The sequence below is a fragment of the Chenopodium quinoa genome, unplaced genomic scaffold (genome assembly GCF_001683475.1).
Source record: "Chenopodium quinoa cultivar QQ74 unplaced genomic scaffold, ASM168347v1, whole genome shotgun sequence".
NCBI lineage: Eukaryota > Viridiplantae > Streptophyta > Magnoliopsida > Caryophyllales > Amaranthaceae > Chenopodium > Chenopodium quinoa.
The window spans coordinates 132,857-142,926 of NW_018744041.1; the positions used below are offsets into that span (position 1 = coordinate 132,857).

Sequence of the window (10,070 nt, forward strand, 5' to 3'; positions counted from 1 at the left end):
GAAATAAACAAAAAGTATTCAAAAAAAAAAAAAAAACAAAACACAAAAATAAAAAACATAAACAAAACTTTAGATTAAATAAATAAAAATAAACCAAAAAAATAAAAACAAAAAAAAAACATAAAACGAAAAAAATTGTAAAAAAAAAAATAAAAAATAAATAAATTAAAAACAAAAACAAATTAAAACAATTAAAAACAAAACAAAAAAAAAACCAAAAAAAAAAGAAAAAAATTGTAACACAAAAAAAAAAAAATAAACAAATTTTAAATTAAATTAAAAAAAAAAAAAAAAAAAAATAGTGGTGGCGCCTAGCCAGGACGCCGCCACCGTGGCGGTGGCGTCTAGCCAGGACGCCGCCACCGTGGCGGTGGCGCCTGGCCAGGACGCCGCCACCGTGGCGGCGGCGTCTTGGCCAGACGCCACGGCCACGGTGGCGGCGTCCTGGCCAGGCGCCAGAGCCACGGTGGCGGCGTCCTGGCTAGGCGCCACCACTACGGTCACGGCGTCCCGGCAGGACGCCAGCCGCCAATTCGTGGTTTTAGATGGCTTCGTACCTCCTTTTCCGGCGTCAACGGCGTCTCTCCGGTGCATCTACCCGACGTTGAGGGCTCTTCGGTTTCACTCGGCGATCCAGTCCTGCTCCACATTTTTTATGAGTGAAAAATTTTATTTTCGGTAAAAATTAAAACAAGGGCAATAATGTCAACATTTTTAAAAAATGTGGGCTTTATGTAGAAAAACGCGGGCGATGTTTAACAAATCCCAAATAATTACATGTGGATTTTTAGATGTGGACATAAAGATTTTATCTTTAGAATAGTCAATGATTATTTTTTTTAATTTTTAATTTTTTATTTTAATGTAACTGATAATAATCTCCTTACATTCTGTACATGAGAATATTCAACGAACTTCCCAAATTTTACGCTACTTAAAGTAATTATTTCTAATCAAGCAACTCACTTAATCAAGAAATAGCAACTATTGTCCAAGAAAAAAAATGGTACTCCAACTAAAGTTGCACGCTAACTTTATGCTCAAAACTTGTACTCTTAATATATATATATATATATATATATATATATATATATATATATATATATATATATATATATATATATATATATATATATATATATATAAAAGAAAAAGAGATAAAGAAGAGTGGAGCACTTGAATTCCATATACTTCGTAAGGAATTGCAAGTTAGTTGAAACAAATAAGAAGTAGCTCCTATATTTCTTTTTAGTTTTTACTCACAATATTTTTTATTTCACGTTTGTCAGTGTATACATAGGATAATTTCAATTATAAGTATTTTTAAGTATTAGTAAGAAAATTATAAAAATTTTATACTATGAAAATATAAATTAAAACGAGAAGAATCAGACAAATTATTAGATCCCACACGACCTTGTTTTTCCTTAACCATAAATCACTAAAGTCGATCAAAGAAAAAAAAATGTGAATAGGGTAAAAGTCAACATGACGTAAGAATGAAACCGAGAAAGTTTATACTTAGCTAAATTACAGATTTATTACAAAGAAAGTTAGAGCAGAGCCTACCGAACTAAGAGGAAGCGTATAAGGAACCAATATTCTGACTTTCTAGCCACATTGACATAAAAACCTATTTAATTAGACTAACTGTATAATAAGTAGGACAATCATACTAAATATTTTCAAACTAAAGATTATAACAATCACTACTAGATGAAAATTTTCAATTTGTGTAAGCTAAGTAGATACGTACCTAGCAAGCACTTGAAAATTGCAAGCAAGTTGTGTGCTCTGTTTTAATCAATAGTCAAGTAAACATAGGTACAAAGTACAATGTCTAAACAATGTGACATGTTTTGTCACAAAATAAATAATCTGTAATAAGTAAATAGATTATATATAGGAGCACAAGATAATATGGTCCAACTAAGATGACAATGCCAAGCTGTTATCATTTACTACAACTCAACTACTCGGGTACGTGTATGTTGTAGTATTTGATTGAGTAGTAATTGATTCGAGTATGTTCGAGTATGTTCGTGTTTACACATTAGCTCAAACTGTCGTGTCCGTGTCGGACACTATGTCAGACACCGACATTCGTGGGAGATATGACGATAAGTTTTGGACCGTATCCTACTATGATATGAGTTGTTCAACTTTTTTTTAATGAGAAATTTAAGTAAGATGAATAAGGTAATTCTTAAATAATATATCTGTGTCTTCAGGCCTGTTTTGATTTACCGAACTGAGCTGAGCTGAATTGAAGTGAACTGAATATTTTATGAGAGAAAGAAATTAGGAAATGAACTGAACTGAAAATAAGCTGAAGATAAAAGACCCTTCATATATATTGCTCATTGTTAATATGATACAATATGATCTAATAATGAGAGGACGGAATAACAAATACATGGTTGTTTTTTTCTTCTTCTTTTTATATAAAATATATTTTATGAATTTTAACATCCCGTACCATATTCGTTATCCCGTACCCGTGTTAGTACATCAAACATGCATGCAGTATAGTCTATACGTAATTAAATACGGAGTAGTCACTCTTCTTCATTATTCTCAATTCACAGCCATTCAAATCTCTATAACCACATCCACAAATATGACCAACCTAATCCTTTCAGTAACCACAATCTTCATAGTCCTTAATGCCTCTCCTCTCACCACCACCGCAGCCAACACAGCCGTCCTCGACATCGATGGTCACCCTCTCCAAGCCAACACAAACTACTACATCTTCCCAGTGATCCGAGGCCGAGGTGGTGGACTAACACTGGCACCTAAAAACTCTACTCAACCATGCCCCCTCTACGTAGCTCAAGATAACCTCGAACTCTCCAAAGGCCTACCTCTTAAGTTCTACCCCGTAAACCCTAAAGATCGTCGAATCCCTCTCTCTACTGACCTTAACATCGTGTTCGATGTGTCCTCCATTTGTGTTCAATCTACTGGATGGAAATTGACCCGTTTTGATGAGACTCAAAGATCATATGTTGGTATAAGCGGAACAATCGGAAATCCCAGTGCTCAGACGCTTAGTAATTGGTTTAGAATAGATAAGGCAGGAACTGGAAAGTATGATTATAAGATTGTGTTTTGTCCTAGTGTTTGCGAACTTTGTAGGCCAATTTGTGGTGAATTGGGTGTTTTCATTCAGAAAGATGGGAAGAGATTTTTGGGTTTACCATTTAATGATCAGCCTCTTCTGGTTAAGTTCAAGAAAGCTTGAAAATTAAAAAGAGTATTATGAGTTGCTTAAAAATTTAAATGTATGTATAAATAAGTGATATATGAACAAGTATAAGTACTCATGAACAATAATGTTATATGAATGATAAATTTTCCTTTACTACAAACTTCGTTTTATGTGCAACATTATTTACAAATAATGGTTGCTACACATTACGTGCAATAAATGTTTTCTTTCTTTTTTAAGTTATCAATTCTCTCTATCTATCTATTCATCTCATGAATTAATATCTTTACTTTTCATTCAACACTCACAGATAAATTTTGTATAGGAATACGTGCATCCTTTTTTTTTTTTGGCATAATATGAAATAGAGGTAGTGATATAATTATCACATTTTTTATATGTGGATGGCCACACCGTGTGACAGAGGTTATTTGTAGGAAGTTATTGGTTTGGTTATGGGTTACTTATTATGGGGTTACCCATTTTGTTAGGGGTCAATTATAGGGTTTCTTATTCAAGGGTTATTCAGTCGGTCAGGAATTGTTCTCACACATAAAACTAACACGCTAACCGACTGAGTAAGTAACCCTTGAATAAGTAACCCCCACAAGTAAATAACCCCTACAATTAACCCCTGAATAAGTAACTTATACAAGTAATCTTTGAAAAAGTAATCCTTACACGTAACCCCTGCTACATGGGGTGGCCATCCAAACAAAAAAGTTGTTATATTATAATTCATTTGTTTAAAATTAAATGCTCTATGCTCAAAGTTGGTGGCTTAGTTCGGGTTTTGACTAAAAAATGTATTTTTTGCTTGCCCAACCTCGTTCTTTTTTCTAGACAGAACAAGCGTATCGGGCCGTAGTTGGGCACCTCCAATTCACATAAAATAAAAATTTTCTTAAGCCAACCAAACAAGTTTGACAAATTCTAGATAATATACGAAGGAATTTAGTTCCTATGAAATACATAGAATTCCCAATAAAACCAATATGCATTACGATATTTTGCTTTTAACTTGAGGTTTAAGCTAGATGTCATGACCCATTTCTATATTTTTTAATCCATTTTATTGGATTTTAACCATAAAATGAACAAGTTTACTTTTATTTTTTTTGAAGGATTAAGTTTTATAGAGCAACAACTTTTTAGTGTAGCAGGTCACATCATGTGACAAAGGTTACTAGAGTTCTATCGTTAGGGGTTACCCCTTGAGTTATCAAACATGGATTACTCGAGTTACTCAGTCAGGGGTTTGAGGGGTTCACTCGGTCAAGGGTTACTTAAGGGGTTACTCGATCATAGGGGTTACTCAAGTTATTCAGTCAAGGGTTACTCGGTGTTAGTTGAGACGATTAATACAAGAGGGGGGGTGAATTGTATTGAGTTCCTAATGACTACTTTTTGCGGATAAATAAACAATGTGTAAAGGAACTTAAGCAAACACACACATTTTTACGAGGAAACCTTCCAGGGCCCAACTGGAAGTAAAACCTCGACCCTACCTTAGGGATTTCAAACACAAAACACTTCACTATAATAGGGCAAACACCAAGTTACAACCTATTAGACACAGACCTTTATTTCACAAGTTCCTCACTGGACTTGCTACTTGATAGGACCCGATCCTACCCAATCTAAGCACCACACTTAGATTCACTCGTACCACCAAAGTACTACACGTACTGCCAAAGTACAAAACACTCGTACTACCCAGTACAAAACTCACAGCCTCACCAAGAAGCTTACACAAAACTGTATGTAACACAAACTATAAATGTCACCCAAATAACCCAACCAATACAAAATATAAGACGCCTATTATGATAGGTAAGCAATGCACGAAATCCGAAACTAATATGATAAGTTAAAAGCTTGGTAAACTTACTCAATTAAAGCACTGTGATTTCTTCACGCATAAACTCACAAAAGCTAAATCATTTTGCTCTTCTACTATTTATACAAGTAACACTTGTATAGAAGGTAGGTTTTCTAAAAAGATAAATATGTTAACTTGACTTATCTTTTAAACACGGTTTTAGTAAATCAAATGAAATAAAATCTTTTCCGAAAATAAGTATAAAAGATATTTATTAAGAAAACTTATCTTTCTTAATAAACCGACTTTAGAGAAAAATAATCTTTTTAGAAAATCTTTTCCTAAAATCTATCTTTTATTATTTTCCATATTTATTTTATTTACCAAGCAAACTTATCACGTTTCTAATAAACTTCGTGCACTAACCTACTTACCATATTAACAATAATTTCTAAGAATAAAACCTTAACTATTATTGCTGCGCCGCACTCTGATCAGATGAATTACTTGGGCTCCAAGCATATCAAGTTCCACCAAAGAACTTAACTGCTAGTCTTTAAGTTCCTGTTAGGGAACTTAGTTCTTGTTAGAGAACTTTTCCTCTGGTTTGTTTAACTTCTTCAATAAAGATCTTCTTCATGTCTTCTTAGATTCAGATGGTTCTTCAATCTCCAAGATTATTCTGCACCTTGACTAATCACACACTAGAGAATCTTTATTAGTTGAGTTTGCTGTTAGTTCAAGTTCCTCATCATAAAAACCTTTATGCTTCAACACTCGGTTACTCGGTCAGGGGTTACTTGAGTTAATTGGCCAAGCATTACTCGATTAGGGGTTAGTTACTCGGTCAGGGGTTATTTGAGGGTCGGTCTGGGGTTACTTGAGGGGTTACTCAGTAAGGGGTTACTTGAGAGGTTACTTGGTCGGGGTATACTCGAAGGGTTACTCAGTTTACTCGATCAGGATTAACTCAAGTTACCCCTGATCGAGTAACTTGAGTAACCCCGACAACTCGAGTAACCCCTCATTGATTAAGTAGAATAACCTCGGCAACTCAAGTAACCCCTGACCGAGAAACTTGACAAACTCCGGCAACTCAAATAATCCCTGACCGAGTAACCGGACTAACTCCTGCCGCACGGTATAGCAAGCCGCATACAAAAAAACTATATTTATAGGGTGGCTAATAATGCGTGTGCCACAGCTAGCTATTTTTTAAGAGCCTTTCAATATATAGTTGGTAAAATTAATGAGAGAAAATATGTAAATAAATATTTTTATGGGTATAAAAGTCCGCGTACTATTTTTAAGAGTTGAAAAAACAAGTAACATTAATGTGGACATATGAGTAATAAACATTTTAGAGGATATTTTCCAAACATTTTAGAGGGTATTGTCCAGGAATATGTTTTATACTTTATCAGATTGTTTTGCACTATTTATAAGTGTTTTCTAATACATTTTAAAAAATAGTAATAACTAAAATAAAATAAGTCTATGTTTCTTCTGTTTTTATTTTTATTTTTATGCAACACTACTCTAAATCTACTATCTCTTTCAATGCAATACTTTCTTGATGGGAAAATGCTATGAAATATTATCTCTCTTCTCTCATGATCCTACCTATTCATAATTTTTTGTTATTATTTCTCTCTTTTGTTTGCGTTTTTTTTTTTTTAATTACATCGGCCTCTTATATATGAACATAATTAATCAATTAATTAACCTACTAGTATTATCTCTTTCAACAAACCCAACCTACATAAAAACTTTACAAAGAAAGAGCAAAGCGTACAGTACCAGTTGGAGGAAGCTAACGTATAAGGAACTAATTTGATGACTTTCTAGGCACATGCATTGACAAGAGAAGATTTTGGAAGTACATGCACGTAAGCTAGTTATATTGTGAGGGTTTAAAGATTTTGTGATAAGAAAAATACATTAAAAAAAAAAATGATATACTTAAATAAAAATACACCTAACATGCACCAAGCTAATTCACATGAGATTTCTATCTAGTAGGATACATTTTTCTTAGCTCTAAGAAAAATACACCTAACACCGTAACACGTAATGAAGTACGTGTTTATTCATGCAGTACAATCGATCTATACATTATAAATTGTCACTCATCTTCATTTTCAACTCACAACAATTCAAATCTCATTAAGTACAACTTCCAAAAATATGACCAACTTAATCCTCTCGGCAGCCACCATCTTCATCATCCTTTATACCTCTCCTCTCACCACCACCGCAGCCAACACAGCCGTCCTCGACATCGATGGTCAGCCTCTCCAAGCCGACACAAACTACTACATCCTCCCAGTGTTCCGAGGCCGAGGCGGTGGCGTAACACTGGCACCTAAAAACTCTACTCAACCATGCCCCCTCTACGTAGCTCAAGATAATCTCGAACTCTCGAAAGGCCTACCTCTTAAGTTCTACCCCGTAAACCCTAAAGATCGTCGAATCCCTCTCTCTACTGACCTTAACATCGTGTTCGATGTGTCCACCATTTGCGTTCAATCTACTGGATGGAGCTTGACAAGTTTTGATGATGATGAGACTCAAAGGTTATATATTGGAATAAGCGGAACAATCGGAAATCCCGGGATTGAGACGATTAGTAATTGGTTTAAGATAGAAAAGGCAGGAAGTGGAAAGTATGATTATAAGATTGTGTTTTGTCCTGGTGTTTGTGAGTTTTGTAGGCCAATTTGTGGGGATGTAGGTGTTTTTATTAAAAAAGATGGAACAAGATTTTTGGGTTTGTTAAGTGATCAACCTCTTTTGGTTAAGTTCAAGAAAGAAGCTTGAAAATTATGTTACAAGATTATCTTGTACAAGGCTATATTGTTTACAGATCAATAGATCTTTAAATTGGATGTGTGTAAAAATAAATATATACATATGATCAAATTACTCTTGAATAATAATGTTCTGTCTTCTTTGAATTATAAAGTTCCTTATAAAATGACTTATAATTCTGCCGTCTAAAGTTAACTGCTCTATTCGTTTGGTCAAAGTTGATGGTCTTGACCTTATTTTTTGTACTTAGCTACTTTATTTCGTACTCCTTTTATATGTTCTTAAATTACAAGCTTTTTTCGAATAAATGAAGCTTTGATTAAGGGTCTATTTTCACTAACTGAACAGACAAAATGTATTGCAATTCTTAATAATTTTGAATTAAAAAAACAAGCTATTAAATAGGCTTTACAATAACAAACTCTAACAACAAAATAGGAAAAGATAATGCTAAATGGGTAAACATGGCCCACAATTTACTCCACTAAAATTGACCAACTAATACTACTTTTAACTTCTTAAATTAGTCCTAGGATACTACTTTTATTAGGAAAATAATCTTCCACTAAGGCACTAAATAATAACGACTAACAACTAAGTCCACTAATTTTGGGCCATTAACATATAAAACTGAAAAATTAAATTGAGCTGAATTGAATTTATTAGAACTGACCTGAATTGAACTGTACTTATTAGAACTAAACTGAAATGAATATTTTATAAGAGAAGGGTTTTAGGAGTTGACTTGAACTGAATTGAATTTATTAGAGTTAAACTAAACTTATTAAAGCTGAGCTGAACTGAAAATAATCGATCGTATCAGAACAGGCCCTAAATAAAGTTTTTGAATGTTGCTCACTATCCATGTACATATCTTATGCGCAAATCATCGGTTGCAGTTCAAGTTGGCCTCTGACTCTCAACCTTTATATTATATTGGTCTAGTTAGATTGTACGAAAAAAACAAATACGAAGATATTCTAATCCTCTAATCCATTGGGATACTTTAGGTATAATGAGGCGTAAGCATCGTCTCATTGCTAGACCTGGCAATCCTGACCCAGACTTGATGACCTGAAATTGACCCAAAAATATTAACCCGAAACCTGAAATTGACACGACCCATACCCGACTTGAAAATGGAGTTGACCCGATCCTGACCCGACACCTGAACTGACCTGACCCGACCCGAAGTTAACCCGAACCGAAATTGACCCGAATTGTTTGAGCTGACAGACCCGATACCCAAAATTTACCCGAACAAACCTGATACCCAAAGTGTTCAGAACTAAAATTATTTTATAATTGAACTTAAAATTTCTTGTACCAAAAATAACTCAAATTGTTCATTTTTAATCGTAGATAAGCTCATAAACTAAATTGGTAGTGTTTGTTATAACAATAACAAAATATATACTGCGTATAAAATTATTAATTTGAGCTTGATTCACAGATAAAACAACCTGAACATGACCCGACCAAATTTTGACTTGACCCAAATATGACCCGAACATACTTGACACGAAATTGACCCGACCCGAATATACCCTACCCGAAATTGACCCGACCTGAGCTAGTCCCGATTCCTAGCCCGAAGTCGACACGAAACCCGAATCAACCCGACCCAAATGTTAGCTGACCTGAAATGACCCGATCCAAAAGTGATCTGACCCAGACTCAACCAAAATGACCCATTTGACAGGTCTACTCATTGCTGACTGCTGAAAGTAAATGATCAAATACCTACTTAGTGCAAAAAGCGTAGCTTGTGAATGAAGTTTAATCAAAACCAATTTTACTATCTTTAATAAGTTGAATTCTTGTATATCTTAGCATAAATTTTAAAAATGTAGAAGGAACAACTTTCTCAAATGATCAAATTACTATCTTTTTATTCCTTATTGAAGGGTCGGTGCTTACTTATCCTAAGATATTACTGAGTAGTACTAGTTGTGCATTTTTATTTCTTATGTTATCGTATTTGCTAAATGAGAATATTATATTGAAGCCGAAAAAAAAAGGAATAATTAAAAAAAAGGAATATTGTAAATGAGAATATAATTATGAAGCCGAAAAAAAAGTAAAATCATATCTTATCAATTTATATTTTCCTATATTTAAAATGGGAATACCAAAGTGAAACGGAATTGAAGATTGAGTTAGGATGGACTTTGCTACACGAATACGTTATGTGTTTTTTTTTTTTTTTTTTTGTGACGAGCA

At 34.0% G+C, this 10,070-nt stretch overlaps 2 protein-coding genes across 2 annotated transcripts; both read left to right on the forward strand.

Annotated features, from left to right (window-relative positions):
- The first annotated feature begins 2,324 nt into the window (after nucleotides 1–2,324).
- On the forward strand, nucleotides 2,325–3,451 carry LOC110690386 (kunitz trypsin inhibitor 2-like). The gene has a single exon (XM_021867203.1). It carries the CDS (start codon nucleotides 2,372–2,374, stop codon nucleotides 3,245–3,247), a length of 876 nt encoding a protein of 291 aa, XP_021722895.1. The 5' UTR covers nucleotides 2,325–2,371; the 3' UTR covers nucleotides 3,248–3,451.
- Nucleotides 3,452–7,039: 3,588 nt separating this feature from the next.
- LOC110690387 (kunitz trypsin inhibitor 2-like) lies at nucleotides 7,040–8,023 on the forward strand. The gene has a single exon (XM_021867204.1). It carries the CDS (start codon nucleotides 7,224–7,226, stop codon nucleotides 7,854–7,856), a length of 633 nt encoding a protein of 210 aa, XP_021722896.1. The 5' UTR covers nucleotides 7,040–7,223; the 3' UTR covers nucleotides 7,857–8,023.
- Nucleotides 8,024–10,070: the final 2,047 nt, after the last annotated feature.